The 14,812-nt window shown below is 36.3% G+C and overlaps 1 protein-coding gene across 9 annotated transcripts in view; it reads left to right on the forward strand.

The window, feature by feature from the left end:
* Positions 1–14,812, forward strand: part of atat1 (alpha tubulin acetyltransferase 1) — an 18,728-nt gene continuing 3,916 nt past the window's right edge. For 3 of the 9 annotated variants that reach the window (XR_014608621.1, XR_014608622.1, XM_084132086.1), the window contains exons 1-11: positions 1–540; positions 2,408–2,468; positions 2,564–2,655; positions 2,810–2,867; positions 2,983–3,096; positions 4,108–4,209; positions 5,710–5,755; positions 7,832–7,877; positions 8,296–8,370; positions 10,131–10,350; positions 14,646–14,749. Coding sequence is in view for 7 of the 9 variants with exons in the window: in XM_084132086.1 (XP_083988212.1) it covers positions 449–540; positions 2,408–2,468; positions 2,564–2,655; positions 2,810–2,867; positions 2,983–3,096; positions 4,108–4,209; positions 5,710–5,755; positions 7,832–7,877; positions 8,296–8,370; positions 10,131–10,350; positions 14,646–14,749 (1,010 nt within the window). In the remaining 2 variants the exon portion in view is untranslated. Of the gene's footprint in view, positions 541–2,407; positions 2,469–2,563; positions 2,656–2,809; positions 2,868–2,982; positions 3,097–4,107; positions 4,210–5,709; positions 5,756–7,831; positions 7,878–8,295; positions 8,371–10,130; positions 10,351–10,910; positions 11,428–14,645; positions 14,750–14,812 lie in introns of those variants that run through there. The other 6 variants (XM_084132084.1, XM_084132085.1, XM_084132088.1 and 3 more) reach the window with 4 other exon arrangements.

The raw sequence follows: 14,812 nt of genomic DNA on the forward strand, positions 1-14,812 counted from the left end.
AGCACAAAGTTGTGCGACGTTGCCAAGAGGAAACGGAAATAAATCTTCTAAAGCCGCACATTTCTGCTATTGTGTGTAGATTTATTTATGTATGTACATTTTCAGAGCTACAAACCTTTAAAATAATTACAGATGTTCTGTGGTATTTTGGCGTGTTGAATCCTGCAGGCGTGTGTTTTAACAGCACTACGGCGCTCAAGCCGCTCATCCCGCACAAGGGAAGGGAGTGACACAAACAATGGGAGGACAGAGGAATCATTGATAACACCGCTATACATCTATGCCTCTAAACAAGCCTACTACTGAAGCGGCACTAATGTGGAACTGGTATTTTAAGTGCTGGCCAGTGATGCAGTGAGAATCGATTGCCACTGTGATAAATGCATCTGAATCTGCAGTAGGGCATTAGTAGAGTATTGTCTTAAGATTTCAGATCTGTCCTTATACAATGGATTTCCCTTTCGACCTCAATGCGCTTTTTCCCGAGAGAATTTCAGTGCTGGATAATAACCTGAGTGCAGGTCGGAAAGCGCATGGCAGGTAATGTATGTTTTAATGTGAACTATAGAGGGGGTGTAATCTGTTGGGATGTGTGCAACATTCACTGCTTTTGTCTTGTAACAGTGGTTGACACAGTTGTGCATTACTATACAGTGTGGGGTGTTTTATTAGGCTAAATGTTGTATTAGGCCAGGTCATCTTTTTTCATATAATGATAAGCTTATTGCTGTATGGAGAGCTTGACGTCAGATTATGCAAATGCGTCCATGAGTTAATAACAAATCTGTTTTAATCTGAACAATGCTGATTCAGTAAGGCAGCCATAGACTTCATTGTAATCACATTATAGAGAATCACACAATGCCATGGATGGATGGATGGATGGATGGATAATACTATTTGTAATGTGCCCATCCAAGGCGCTACAACACATTTACAAAAAAAAAAAAAAAATAATAATAATAAAAATACATAATACAATGATAATATAAAGTATTAAAAACTTGACTTAATTATTTTTTTTTGGAGCAGTTTCTTAAAAAAATCTTAAACCAAACTGATCATTCCTAATGGAAACGTGTAATGAATTCCATAACTTAGGAGCAATTCAAGAAAAAATCTTTTTAATAAAAACATTAGTTAAAGGTATAGTGGAGGATCTTTCCGAATTTTAGATAAGACCCGCCCTCTCCACTTTTTGAACAAGTTTGATTGATTCACCAGAATGATTGACAATTAGGAGGACCAATAGTATAGGTGATCCACCCGGAAGTAAAAAATCCTCCGCTATACCTTTAACATATAGGAATTTGTGGGGCTTTTTCAGCATACATAACCATCACTGAATGTTACAGCATACATTACAATAAATACAATTAAATATTTTAAATGCATTTTGTCAAAAATTCATTTAAAATTAAATCAGAATTAGAATTTTGCAGCTTTTATTCCGTCTGTGTTAACTATAAGGTAATCTACTGTATATTCTAATGTGCCTGTTAAAGATTGTAAAAAAAGAAAGAAAAAAAGTTGATTCTAGTCTTATCAGATGAAAACAGTTTATTTTTGACTCCAAGGCCCTCCTTTGCTCAAGGCACAAACAATATTCAAAGGCCCTCATATCTTACTCTGGTATAATCTAAAAAAAAACTTCAAAGAACCATTACTCTAGTCTAGAATGAGCATGTTCCTCCCCATGGAACAAATCAGCGAGTAGCTAATCATGATTAATAACTGTATTAAAATGACAGCATATTGGCTATTTAGGAAAAAAATGGACAAGCAATTTGATGTGTCCCATCCAAACTCAGGCTACTTGATAAATATGAGAATTGTCGACTCTCATCATGCAATTTCATGGGATCTTTAAAGTCACCATGAAATCAAAATTGACTTATATTTTAGATTTATTATAAATGATTTATCCATGCACCTCATTATTATTAAATTAATGTATCCTCATAATCTGTAATTAAAATAATTTTCCCTCCAACTTGCAACAACATCTCTTCTCTGATGACGTGTTTACTGGCGGGACATCATGAGATCGCATCAATTCCCAATGGCCAAAATCAAGTCCTTCCCTAACATTTATTAGGGAAGCCATTTCACTCGGGTATACGTCACAATAGAGAAGAAGAGACTATCGCAACTTCCATTTCATGCTGACTAAATGATAGGTGTATATCATCATTATAACGGCCATCAGCCACCTTGATATTAGAATCAGCTACTGAAAAACCTGTCAATGTATTACACAGCTATATGATCAAACAAAACACGTGAAATCCAAAAAGTTGTGTATTGTAAACAGGCACGCATCCATTATGGAATCATAAATGCTGATTCACATTTTATGTCTTCTTTGTGTGAGATTCAGCATGTATACCTTCTTTTTGTTCTCTAGACCAGATCCTCTTCTTCAGATCACCACAGTTATAGATGAGCTGGGAAAAGCCTCCTCTAAGGTGATAATGACTGTCTTTTGTCTCTTCTTGAGCTTGCAGATGTCATTCACTGTCAGTTTCAGTCTGTCATTATGTGTGTGTGTGTATCTCCTCAGGCCCAGCAGCTGCCTGCACCTATAACCAGTGCTGCAAAGCTCCAGACCAACAGACACCATCTCTACCTCCTGAAAGATGGGGAACAGAACAGGTACGCTCGCTATTTCTGTTCCTCCCCCACCCTATGATTCAGATTTAATCTATTTAGATGTCAATATAACTGACCTCTCTTCTTCCTGTTTTTCCATGTAAACACATCCACTTCTGCTGTTAATAACAATCTCTGATTCCTTCTGTCTTCCCAGCGGAAGGGGTGTTGTAGTTGGATTTCTGAAGGTTGGCTACAAGAAGCTCTTTTTACTTGTAAGTGTTCCCTCATTATTGACTCGATAATTAAATCTCGCCTAATACGTGATGCCTGAGCGCACACTTTTTAAAGCAGATACATCAACACACAGTATGTTGTAATTGCCTCTAGAACCAACGGGGGGCGCATTTGGAGACCGAGCCATTGTGTGTGCTGGATTTCTATGTGACAGAGACCATGCAGAGACATGGCTACGGGCTTGAACTCTTTGAATTCATGCTGAAAGTGAGTGTCTGTCAGCGGTCTGATCTATTAAAAGACTAGTTTATTTATAATTTCCTCATGTTTGTAATTTCCTCCCAACCTTGTCCATGTGACATGAAACACAAATTTTAAGAAGAATGTTCACGCTATCTTTTCCATACAACAAAAACAAGTGCAAAGCAACAAAAAGCACCATTAGTGTTCCATATAATTCATTCGCTATCCCCCTGTTTCACAGACTTAAACCTTAAACCACTAAGGCTTAAATGCATGTTCCAGACTAAAATGCTGTTTTAACTGAAAGCAACTTGCACTGACATATCTTAAAATAAGTCAGTGCTATTGTTTTGTCTCAAAATGCACACCAGTAATGTTTTTTTTCTTAGGCAAGCTACTTAAATGTCCTAATTGAACTAAGGCCTAATCCTGGCTTAATCTAAGCCATGTCTGTGAAACCAGGCTTATATTACAAGTTTGAAAAAACTGAAATTTAATTCTTTATTCCCAGATAATTTCCCCCTTCACCATAGCTGTCAAATATCTTTTGCACATGCGCATATTCAAACTTGCCCCATCAATTTTTTGACGTCAATGACGAAAACGTAATTGTGTTTGTGTTTTTCAAACTTCCTGAATGCTACATGGCAAGGTTGAATAAGCAAAAGTACAAATAAGATTTAAGAGATATGGTGAAGGCTAAGATTTTGGTTAAAAACTTATACATGGAATGTATCGCATTAGTCATATGGACAGCTTTTATGCTGTTTATTTTGGAATTTTTGAAGCTTGTATGAAAAACAGAGCAGCATGTACATTCTTCCTAATTACACCCCCAAAAAAGAAAGTCATATAGGTTACATTAGAGTGAGTAAATGATGACAGAATTTTCATCTTTGGGTGAACTGTCCCTTTTTTATTTTGTCCAGTAGAGAGGTCAGTGTTAAGACCCATTTGTATTTATTTGCAAAGTGCTGTTAGTGCAAAAAACTGTTAGTTTTTGCGACTCAAATTTCACATTCTCTGTCTAAACAGCACAAACGGGTGGAGCCTGAGCAGATGGCGTACGATAGACCTTCTCCTAAATTCCTGTCATTTCTAGAAAAGCATTTTGATCTCAAAAACAGTGTGCCTCAGGTAAGAGTCACCTGAAATTGCTGAATGAAGCAAATCAGTCACAGCCAATCAGAGCATGTTTGATGTTATGTGGAGTGAGATTTTGAACCGGTAATATTCCGGAAGAGGGTTTTATTCATTGACACTTTAAAGGGACTATGTGTAGCTTTTTAGGTATTTTATTATCTAAAATCAATATTTTTATTCATAAATATGCCCTCAATGGTGTACAAATACCTCTGCCAATGATCAGACTAATCCTCATAAACAAAGAATTTATTATCTTTATATACATGGGACGGGTAGGTCCACGGAGGCTTCCATGTAGTTCCGCCATCTTGAAAAACTATAATAGCAGAGAGGGACAAAAAGTACTAGGCCAACGCGTTTCCACAACACGTTTTCGTTCAGAACCAGCGTCACGTGACTGAAGCCAGCAGAAGCGGAGGAGCAGAGCAGAGAGAGGCGCTTGTCACTGCCCCGGCAAATTTAAAAGGCTGCACTGCACGGTTATTTATACACCGTTCATTCATACATATGCTGAGTCACAGGATGAGTCCTCGTCGTCGAAAAAGTCCAAAATAGACCGTAAAAGGAAACGTGACCGGAGATTACAAAAAACAAGGGTTAATGTCGGGATAGCTTTTTCCAGGTGGAAAGAGCTAATGCAGGAGAAAGCTTTCAAAAGAGATGCTGAAGTTGCCTGCTTTCTTCTCGACAGGTAAGTCAATGTTACGGTCTTAATTACAAGCTTTTTTTTCATTGCTTGGTTGTGTACTTTATTATATAGACAGTAGAACATTTATAGTTAAAAGTTAAACAGGCTCTTTGATGAATAGCAGCTATTGAGTAAAGTAACGTTAGAGAAGGCTCTGATGATGATAATATCTAACAATGCACATACTTCGAAAAATATAACGAGTAAAGAAGGCATTACTACTAATAACCATAGTTAATGTTTTTCACAGTCAGTAATTCATACTGTAGCATTCTTTTTTTCGTTGTTTCAAGTTTCAGTTTGTTTTAAATAACAATAAATAACAAAATAAGTGCTATTATAAGACATCCTGTCATAGCTTTTTGGTACATAACGGCTACCGTAGATGCAACGCGCATTTGAAAAAGTGAGGCGCTGGAGAGAATTATTCGTTTGAATGCAAAATACAATTTCACCACTAGATGGGAGAAATTCCTACACACAGTCCCTTTAATGTGTCATACTTGGTTAGGAGGACATGGTGTTACTCTTACAGAAATCCAGTTTATAACTGAACCTAATGATACTGTAAAAAACTGAAAAAAACTTCATCAGACTCTACATGTTATGTCATGGATATAAATTCTGATATGGATTATGTCCATGACGTGAGCGTGTTCATTTGCGCACAATACAGACTTCATACAATAGATTTTTCTTGGAAAAATCTCAAGGTGTTTATATGGCCGTTGCTTGAATGTTATGATGTAATTCTTTGTCTAACATGTCTTAATTTATTCTCCTGTCACACTTGCTCCTTTCAGGTGAATAACTTTGTGGTTTTTGATGGCTTCTTCCAGAGTAGATCAGGTAATGTCTGACTAAATCACTGTTTTGTGCTTATGTGGGTTTGGAATGTTGTTCTGGATCTGTGCCAGTGTTCAGTGACTTGTTCTCTATGGACAACATGAACCTTATCTTCATTACAGTACTGTACATGCAAGGCAGCATTGTATTGAAATTCCTCCTCGTTTTACTTTTTCCAATCAAAGTCCAATCAAACTTGTTTTATGGATTATTTTAAGTTTGTTATTGATCTTTTGCTTTTTTGAGTATTAGGTTTTTTAGTATTAACTTTTTGCTGCTACACCCGACAGTGGTGAGTAAATACCGGCCATGAATATTTTTTGGGGCGATGAAAATGTATTTTGCATTATTTTATGCATTAAGTGTTGTTAATGCTAACTAAAACTAAAACTAATACAAATAATTTTGGATGTATGTAAATATTAGATAAATGAAAAATTAGAAGTGCTGCCTTGTCAACTAACTGAAAATCTAACTAAAATTAATAAAAATAAAAGCAAACTAAAGCTAAATAGAATAAATAGAATAAAAAACGAATAAAAATGACTAAACCACAAAATTATTTACAAAATGAAAACTGGAAATATTAGGGGTGTAACAATATATCGTGTCACAATATATCGCAATACAAAAATGCATCAATATGTGTCGTGGATAGTGACAATCTGTATTGTGGATAGTTCACCCAAAATGAAAACTACTGTGTGAGAAAAAAGTTTTCAGAGTTTTAGTGTCAGTACTACATTAAACTACTATATATAATGTTGAATATAATGTATAATAATGCAATGGGGGAATATTTGTGGGTCCTGATAATGCCAGATGTCTGATGTTACCAGTAAAAGTGGCCACCATTATCTGAAATATATCTAGTCAGTGACAGAGTGCAATATTCGTCTAAAATAATTCTGTTTTCAGCTTCAGAATCATGAATATTTTTACTCTGGTGTCTCTATTGTCCTGTGCATTGGGTTTCCAGCACCAAGTCCAAGATATTCATTTACACCCACAATGTAATATCAAATTTAGCATTTTTATCCACAGTACATTTTCGTTAACCTTTTACCATATGTCTTGGAGTATCGCAATAATATCGTATCGTGAGTTCAGTATTGTGATATGTATCGAATCGTGACATGAGGGTATTGTTACACCCCTAGGAAATATATAAAAAACAAAACTTATTTCAAAGTATAAATAAATACGTAATAGTATATAAATAAAACTGAAACACTCATTTTAATTAAAAACATTTTCAATATTTATATCATATGACAGTGGTATTATTTAGTTGTTATTCACTGCAAATTGGTGACAAACACTAGTTGTAACTTCATATAAAACTAGTCTAGCTGCAAGTGTCAAGACTTTATACATTTTTTCTTCATTTTGATGACTTTGGTTCTAGATAAACTTATGGTTATACTTTTTTTAAGGTAAAAATCAATCAACAATTTATTTTCTTTTGCAGACAGTTGACAAGTCACTGAGTTCACTTACATCATTTAGGGTTAGACGAATAGACCTTCTTACAAATAGACTTGCATGGCATGTTCCTTATAATTAACGGCCTGGTGGATGATTATAGATTGAATTGTTTTGCAAAAAAAAAAAAAAAAAGCCCAGAACCTAAAACTTTACCACTATTCTTTTGCTGCCTTGCAAACACTGCAATTTCCTTTTACAAATGCACATTTAATTGATTGTGAACCTTTGAGAAAGCAATTTTATTTTCCAAATTATATTTGAGCAGACTCCACAATTAAGTCTTTGTTGTGATGTTTCATAATGCCCACTGCTCTCTTTTGGTTATTTTATTGTTTTATATTTTTAGTGCATCTATATTTGAGGCAAGTCTATTTCCTGATTTAAACCACAGTCTGTTATTTTGTTTTCTGTAAAATGGCATCTTCGTGTTTGGGCAACCGTTTTCAATATATTTATTTATGTGTATAAGTAACTCATCAAGCCCAGATCGTGCTGTTTATAGTTGGTAGTCGCCCTAGATCAGGTTTAACATGTGCAAGCAACTTAAAACATTCATTGTTCAAGCACTTTTGTTTCATGAAACTCTCCCAGGAACACCTCCCTCCCCTCTGACGGATCAGGGGATGTATGGATTTTTGTAAGGACATTGAATTTCTGCTGTTCCCCTCCCCTCCCCTACCATCACCCTGCTTCTACCATACTTTTAATAGTCCCTTATTGTATCCCATAGTGAGTCTACTCACTATACTCTTCCTTTGCACTCAACCGGATCACCATAATGTCTGCCCACATTAATCAGTCCCAACAACTTATGAACTCACTCCCTTACAATATCCTTTGCTGTTCCCCTTTAAAATTCAATTATAGATAAGTGCTAGATGTTTTCCCTAAAGTGCAGTGTAATGATAATCGATATATGCATTATGGCCATGGATATTCATTTATATGAATATCTGTGAAGAGTGTAGTGTGTGCTGTTGCTGTACTCCAGACTTATTTTCAGTCATACCGTTTGTTTCTGTTGGCTCTTTCTGACCACCATGGTCTTTTTACAGCGGTCCAATTGAGAAAAATTCCTCCAAAAAAGCCAGAGGGAGAGATCAAACCATATTCACTAATGGAAAGAGAAGGTGGGTTACTCATAGGCTCCATGTCGTATATTTAATCGGTTGGCACATCCAGACCCCTAGTAGCTGACATTTACACCAACTAGCTGAATACTGACATCATCCAGATGCTGTAAAAAATAGTTTCAGCTGGCAACAGGCCTCCTATTATTCATTAAATGTCTTGATTCGGTCTATAAGTCTAGTAGGTTTAAAACCTAGTTTATTTTGAGAATCTTAATCCATGTACAAATCAATCAATTGTAAATCAAATATACTAGAGTTGGGTACCAAAAATCTGTTCTTATTCAGAGCCGGTGCCATTCTTTAAAATACTGGAATGGAATGGCTTTTGGTTGCGTTAACGGTTCACATCGAAGCGAACAAAGTCGTTCTGTGCTACTTTTTAGTTGTATCACTATTGAATAGACAGCAATGATACTTGTAGTCCAATACTAAACAAATGACTCTAATGGGCCGGTTCTTTTTAGTGATCTAAAAACATATAGCACAACCAGTGTAGTCTAATTCCTGAATGAATGATTCTTATGAGTGATTGAGTGATGATTTTTAGTGAATCAAAAACGTAAAGAACAATCATTGTAGTCGGGTTGTGAAACGATTAATTGTGATTAATCGCATCCAAAATAAAAGTTTGTGTTTACATAATATATGTGTGTGTACTGTGTATAATTATTTTGTATATATAAATACACACACATGCATATATATTTTTAAGAAAAATTTATTTATATATAATATAAATTATATATAAATATATACAGTATACTGTACATACAAATATTTCTTAAATATATACATGCATATGTGTGTATTTATATATAAAAAATAATTATAGTACACCCTTATTAAAGGGATACTCCACTTTTTTTGGAAATCCATTCAGCCCATTCGAATTTTTCGAATCCATTCAGCCGATCTCCGGGTCTGGCGGTACCACTTTTAGCATAGCTTAGCATAGACCATTGAATTGGACAGGACCATTAGCATCTCTCTCAAAAAAATGACCAAAGAATTTCGATATTTTTCCAATTTAAAACTTGACTCTTCTGTAGTTACATCGTGTACTAAGACCGACGGAAAATGTAAAGTTGCGATTTTCTAGGGTGATATGGCTAGGAACTATACTCTCATTCCTGCGTAATAATCAAGAAACTTTGCTGCCGTACCATGGGTGCAGCAGGCGTAATGATATGACGCAGCGCCTGAAAATAGGTCTAATAGGTTAGACAAACTTAGTCCCGGTCACGTTGGAAGTTACCGAGCTGGGGACTATTTTCAGGCGCTGCGTCATATCATTACGCCTGCTGGACTCATGGTACGGCAGCAAAGTTTCTTGATTCTTATGCAGGAATGAGAGTATAGTTCCTAGCCATATCAGCCTAGAAAATCGCAACTTTTCATTTTCCGTCGGTCTTAGTACACAATGTAACTACAGAAGAGTCAAGTTTTATATAGGAAAAATATCGAAACTCTTTGGTCATTTTTTTGAGAGAGATGCTAATGGTCCTGTCCGATTCAATGGTCTATGCTAAGCTATGCTAAAAGTGGTACCGCCAGACCCGGAGATCGGCTGAATGGATTCGAAAACGGTAAAACTCAACTGTTTAACTCTGGGGGAGTTGTAAAATGAGCCTATTTCCAAAAAAAGTGGAGTATCCCTTTAAGTACACACACTTATATTATGTAAACACAAACTTTTATTTTGGATGCGATTAATCACGATTATCCCTATTGCTGACATCACTTCGTTTGATCCACAGTGGTACGGGAGGAGCAGAGGGCTCTTCCCTGGCCTTTCGTTCGCCCTGCAGGTCCCCCCCACTCTCCCCCTCTGCTTCCATCATCTCCGCAATCCCGTTCGCTCAGTGTGGGATCCTCCCCCAGCCGGGCCCCCCACCGTCCCGTCGTGGCCCTGGGGCTCCAGCAGGGTCAGACCCCTTCCTCTCAACTCAACGACAGCTGCAGGACAAAACGCACCAGGTACATCTCAACGACACCTCACGGCCAGTTACAACATACTTGAGTCTAAATCCAGCAATTTTCTTGCAAATATTTACATTGCATCCTCTTCGCTTTTTCCATCTGGTGCTTATTTTGGGGGATGAGAGCACTGGCTCTGTGGGAATGAAAGTGAAGAGACACTGAGGTCGTTAATGTTCACTATGAGCCACTTCCTGTGTTAGATGAGTGCATGGTCGATTTAGTGGCAAGAATGTGAATTCAGCTCATTAGTGCATCATTAGTGTATCACTGTGTATCGCATAAAGGTCAGATACACTGTCTGTTTATTCTTCTAACACGTAAGTGGCCTTGACCGTTTTCTTTTGGAGAGGCGCTAAACATTTCTCTCCTCCTCTCTCTTTCTTCTCTTCTTCCTTTCATCTCTGATTATGACATGATCATTTTAAACATTGCCTTCCCCAATTATGACTCGTGTTGTTGAACCCCTCACTTGTATCTCGTTCATTTGATGAGTTTGAACTTTTCTTTTCAACCACACATTTTATCTCTCTTTTCCTCATTCTCTCATTCCACGCTAGCTCTCTAAATAGATCTAGGCTCAGCTTTCATTGACCCTCAGTTTTGAACGTCATTGTCTTAAACTTCTTAGCTAGTTTCAATTTAATGGATAGTTCACCCACACATGAAAACTCCTGTCATTATTTAACTTTTGTTAAGTTTTCTGTGGAACTCAAACGAGAATTTTGGAAAAACTTGTGAAGATTCTTTAGAATTCTTTTTGTGTTCCAAAGAAAACAAACAGCCTGCGGTTTGAAAACATAATGACACAGTTTTCAATGTTGGGTGAATTATTATTGTATGATTTTGCTTTCTTCCTTGTTGTGAGTGTATGAATAATTAATACGATTTCCTGTAAAATGATTTGATAATACACATTTGTAATTAAACTGGAATCTCTTTTGGTATTTTCCATACCCTTTACACTAAGGAGTGTTTTAGAATATAGATAACGTTTTTAGAGATCAGTTTACTATAGTGTTAATGCTCAGCTGTCAAACATCCTCTGTCCTGAGTAGCAAATAATAAAAGCAGTTGAAAAAATTATAGGTATTCTTATTTATTCAATTCAGTCAATTAATTATTGTAACACTGTAAAGGATTTGACATGTTATGTTTTAGATTCTACACTTAAAGGAATAGTTCACTTTAAAATGAAAATTCTGTCATCATATACTCACCCTCATGTTGTTTCAAACCTGTATGAATTTCTTTCTTCTGCTGAACACAAAGGAAGATATTTAGAAGAATGTCAGTAACCAGGCAGTTTTTGGGTCCCATTGACTTTCATAGTAGGAAAAAAATATACTATGGAAGTCAATGGGACCCAGAAACTCTCTGATTACTGACATTCTTCTAAATATCTTCCTTTCTGTTCAGCAGAAGAAAGAAACTCATACAGGTTTGAAACAACATGAGGGTGAGTAAATGATGACAGAATTTTCATTTTAAAGTGAACTATTCCTTTAATGGTCTGAAGCTCCTCAGGACCTTGGTTTCACTTGTGTTTCAAACCAGATATTTGTCTTGGCCTCAGGGTGCTGCTCTTGACCAGTGGTTGTTCATTATTAGTGTATTATTTATTTATTTATATATATATATATATATATATAATATGCTACTGCTCAAAAGTTTGGGGTCAGTAAGACGTGACGTTTTTGACAGTTACAATTGTGCTGCTTAATATTTTTGGTAAAACTGATTAAAAAAATTCATTCTTTAATGAATAGAAAGTTCAAAAGAACCTCATTTACTTGAAATAAAAATCTTTTGAAACATTATTAATTTGCTTTCCCTTTTGATCAATATAATGTCTCCTTGCTGAATAAACATTTAAATGGTAGTGGGTGTATATATTTAAAGACACAATATTTATGACATTTTCAAGTAAAACATTTCATAAAAATAGAAGTTTGTTTGGTTTTAAATGGTAAAACAATAGATATCATGTTAAACATTAAAAAACAAAGAAGTATTTGCAAACTTTCCGGTAGTCAGACAATATACTGCAGTAAACATGATGGACTAAACACTTCTAGAAACCTGTAGATGCATCCACTAAAATGCCCATGATACCAGTTAAAAGTTTACAAAATTACTTAAATAGTTGGTTATGAGAAAAGTTTGTGCATCAAGTCTCACCCTGCTTTGATATATTATGACCTAATTCATACATATACATTCATACAGTTCTGAGTAATGCATAAGTGTTCAAATAATGTTTGTGGGCACTGTATGTTAGAGGCTGTTTACATGACACCGCTTTCAACTAAAAACGGAAAACATTTTATGCGTTTTGGCCATTCATTTACATGACAACGGCTTTTTGGAGGCCTGAAAACGCAAACTTTTGAAAACAGGTTTTAAAGTGTAAGGGTATGTTTACATGACAACGATGCACTAAAAACAGACGACAACGTTCTCAAAACGATCCCCGTTCACACGGATCTGCGAAAATGACTAAAAGGGCTGTATTATTCATGCCTGGCCAGTAGTGGTCGATGTTACTTTGTCAAGAAACACCCCGTGAACACGTAATACGCATGCGTGAACATGTAATACGCATGTGCGTGATGTCACCGTTTTCACAAATTCATGTTTTTGTTGTTAACATGGAGAAGGTAAAGGCATCACTTTATAAGCGTGCATTTTCAGGCCCCCAAAACGCTGTTGCTGTGTAAATGAACGGCCAAAACGCATAAAAAGTTTTTCGTTTTCAGTTGAAAACGGTGTTGCTTAAAGGGATACTCCACTTTTTTTGGAAATAGGCTCATTTTACAACTCCCCCAGAGTTAAACAGTTGAGTTTTACCGTTTTCGAATCCATTCAGCCGATCTCCGGGTCTGGCGGTACCACTTTTAGCATAGCTTAGCATAGATCATTGAATCGGACAGGACCATTAGCATCACTCTCAAAAAAATTACCAAAGAGTTTCGATATTTTTCCTATTTAAAACTTGACTCTTCTGTAGTTACATTGTGTACTAAGACCGACGGAAAATGTAAAGTTGCGATTTTCTAGGCTGATATGGCTAGGAACTATACTCTCATTCCTGCGTAATAATCAAGAAACTTTGCTGCCGTACCATGGGTGCAGCAGGCGTAATGATATGACGCAGCGCATTAAAATAGGTCTAATAGGTTAGACAAACTTAGTCCCGGTCACGTTGGAAGTTACCGAGCTGGGGACTATTTTCAAGCGCTGCGTCATATCATGATCTATGCTAAGCTATGCTAAAAGTGGTACCGCCAGACCCGGAGTTCGGCTGAATGGATTCGAAAACGGTAAGACTCAACTATTTAACTCTGGGGGAGTTGTAAAATGAGCCTATTTCCAAAAAAAGTGGAGCATCCCTTTAAACATACCCTTAGTTTTTGAAAACGATACCGCTATTGCTAAAGTAGCCTTGTTGACAAGTTTGGGTGAGTAACCAAACGCACAAGATAATACCTTCAATGCCCTGTAGATGGCGATAGTGATTTTCTTTTAACAGAAATAAACTGCTGCAGAAAAAGTTAGGTGCTATGCAAAATGTAACAAGTAGTAAAAAGTCATAATTCTGTGTTTTAAAGTCAGAATAGTGAGAATTAAAATCGCAATTGTGAGAAATAAACTTGCAATTCTGACTTTTTTCTCCGCAATTGCAAGTTTATATTTCACAATTCTGACTTCTTTTCTCGAGATATAAAGTCCAATTCTGAGGAAAAAAAGATCATTTTTTTTCTAAGAATTGCAAGTTTATATATAGCCAGAATTGCGAGATGTAAACTCGCAATTACAAGAGAAAAGTCAGACTTGTGAAAAAAAAAAAAAAAAAACTTCCATAGTTCAGCAATCGAGGCAATCAATCAAAATTATAGTTAAGCAATAAATATAGTCTCAAAATAGCCACTGGCACTGCGTTTGACTGCAGCTCTGATGTCCAAAACAAACTCTGATGCTAATTTGCAACATTACAACATATTCGTTAGTTTGTTCTGGGATTAAAAAGCCAGCATTACATTACACAATCATTGCCTGTGTCCTCTTTCACTGGAATTTGTTTTTCTACAATACTTGAGTTTTGAATTTACGTTTGCATTTGTTTAATTAAGTTTTTATTTGTCCCCCTTTTTTCTGTCCCATTTGTTTCTTTTTCTTTCTGTTTTTCTTTTTATTTATTTATCTGTTTTCACTCTCCTACCCTCCTTTCTGTATTCTCCTCGGCCCTCCGTCCCTCTATCGCCGTTGTTTGTCCATTTCCTCATATCCTGTAGCCACAAGGGTCTGGTTGCCAGGAGCAACCTCTACAGTCGCCATATCAACAGCCGAGACCTCGGGCAGTTATTGGTGGAAAGGCAGAACCCCTTGAAGCTTCCAGGTAATGAATGCACCATTTGAACCGCAATCAACCATTTACCATGGTGCAACGTGAAAAGTTACG

This window comes from Abramis brama, assembly GCF_963993115.1.
Source record: "Abramis brama genome assembly, chromosome: 12".
NCBI classification, from domain to species: Eukaryota; Metazoa; Chordata; class Actinopteri; order Cypriniformes; family Leuciscidae; genus Abramis; species Abramis brama.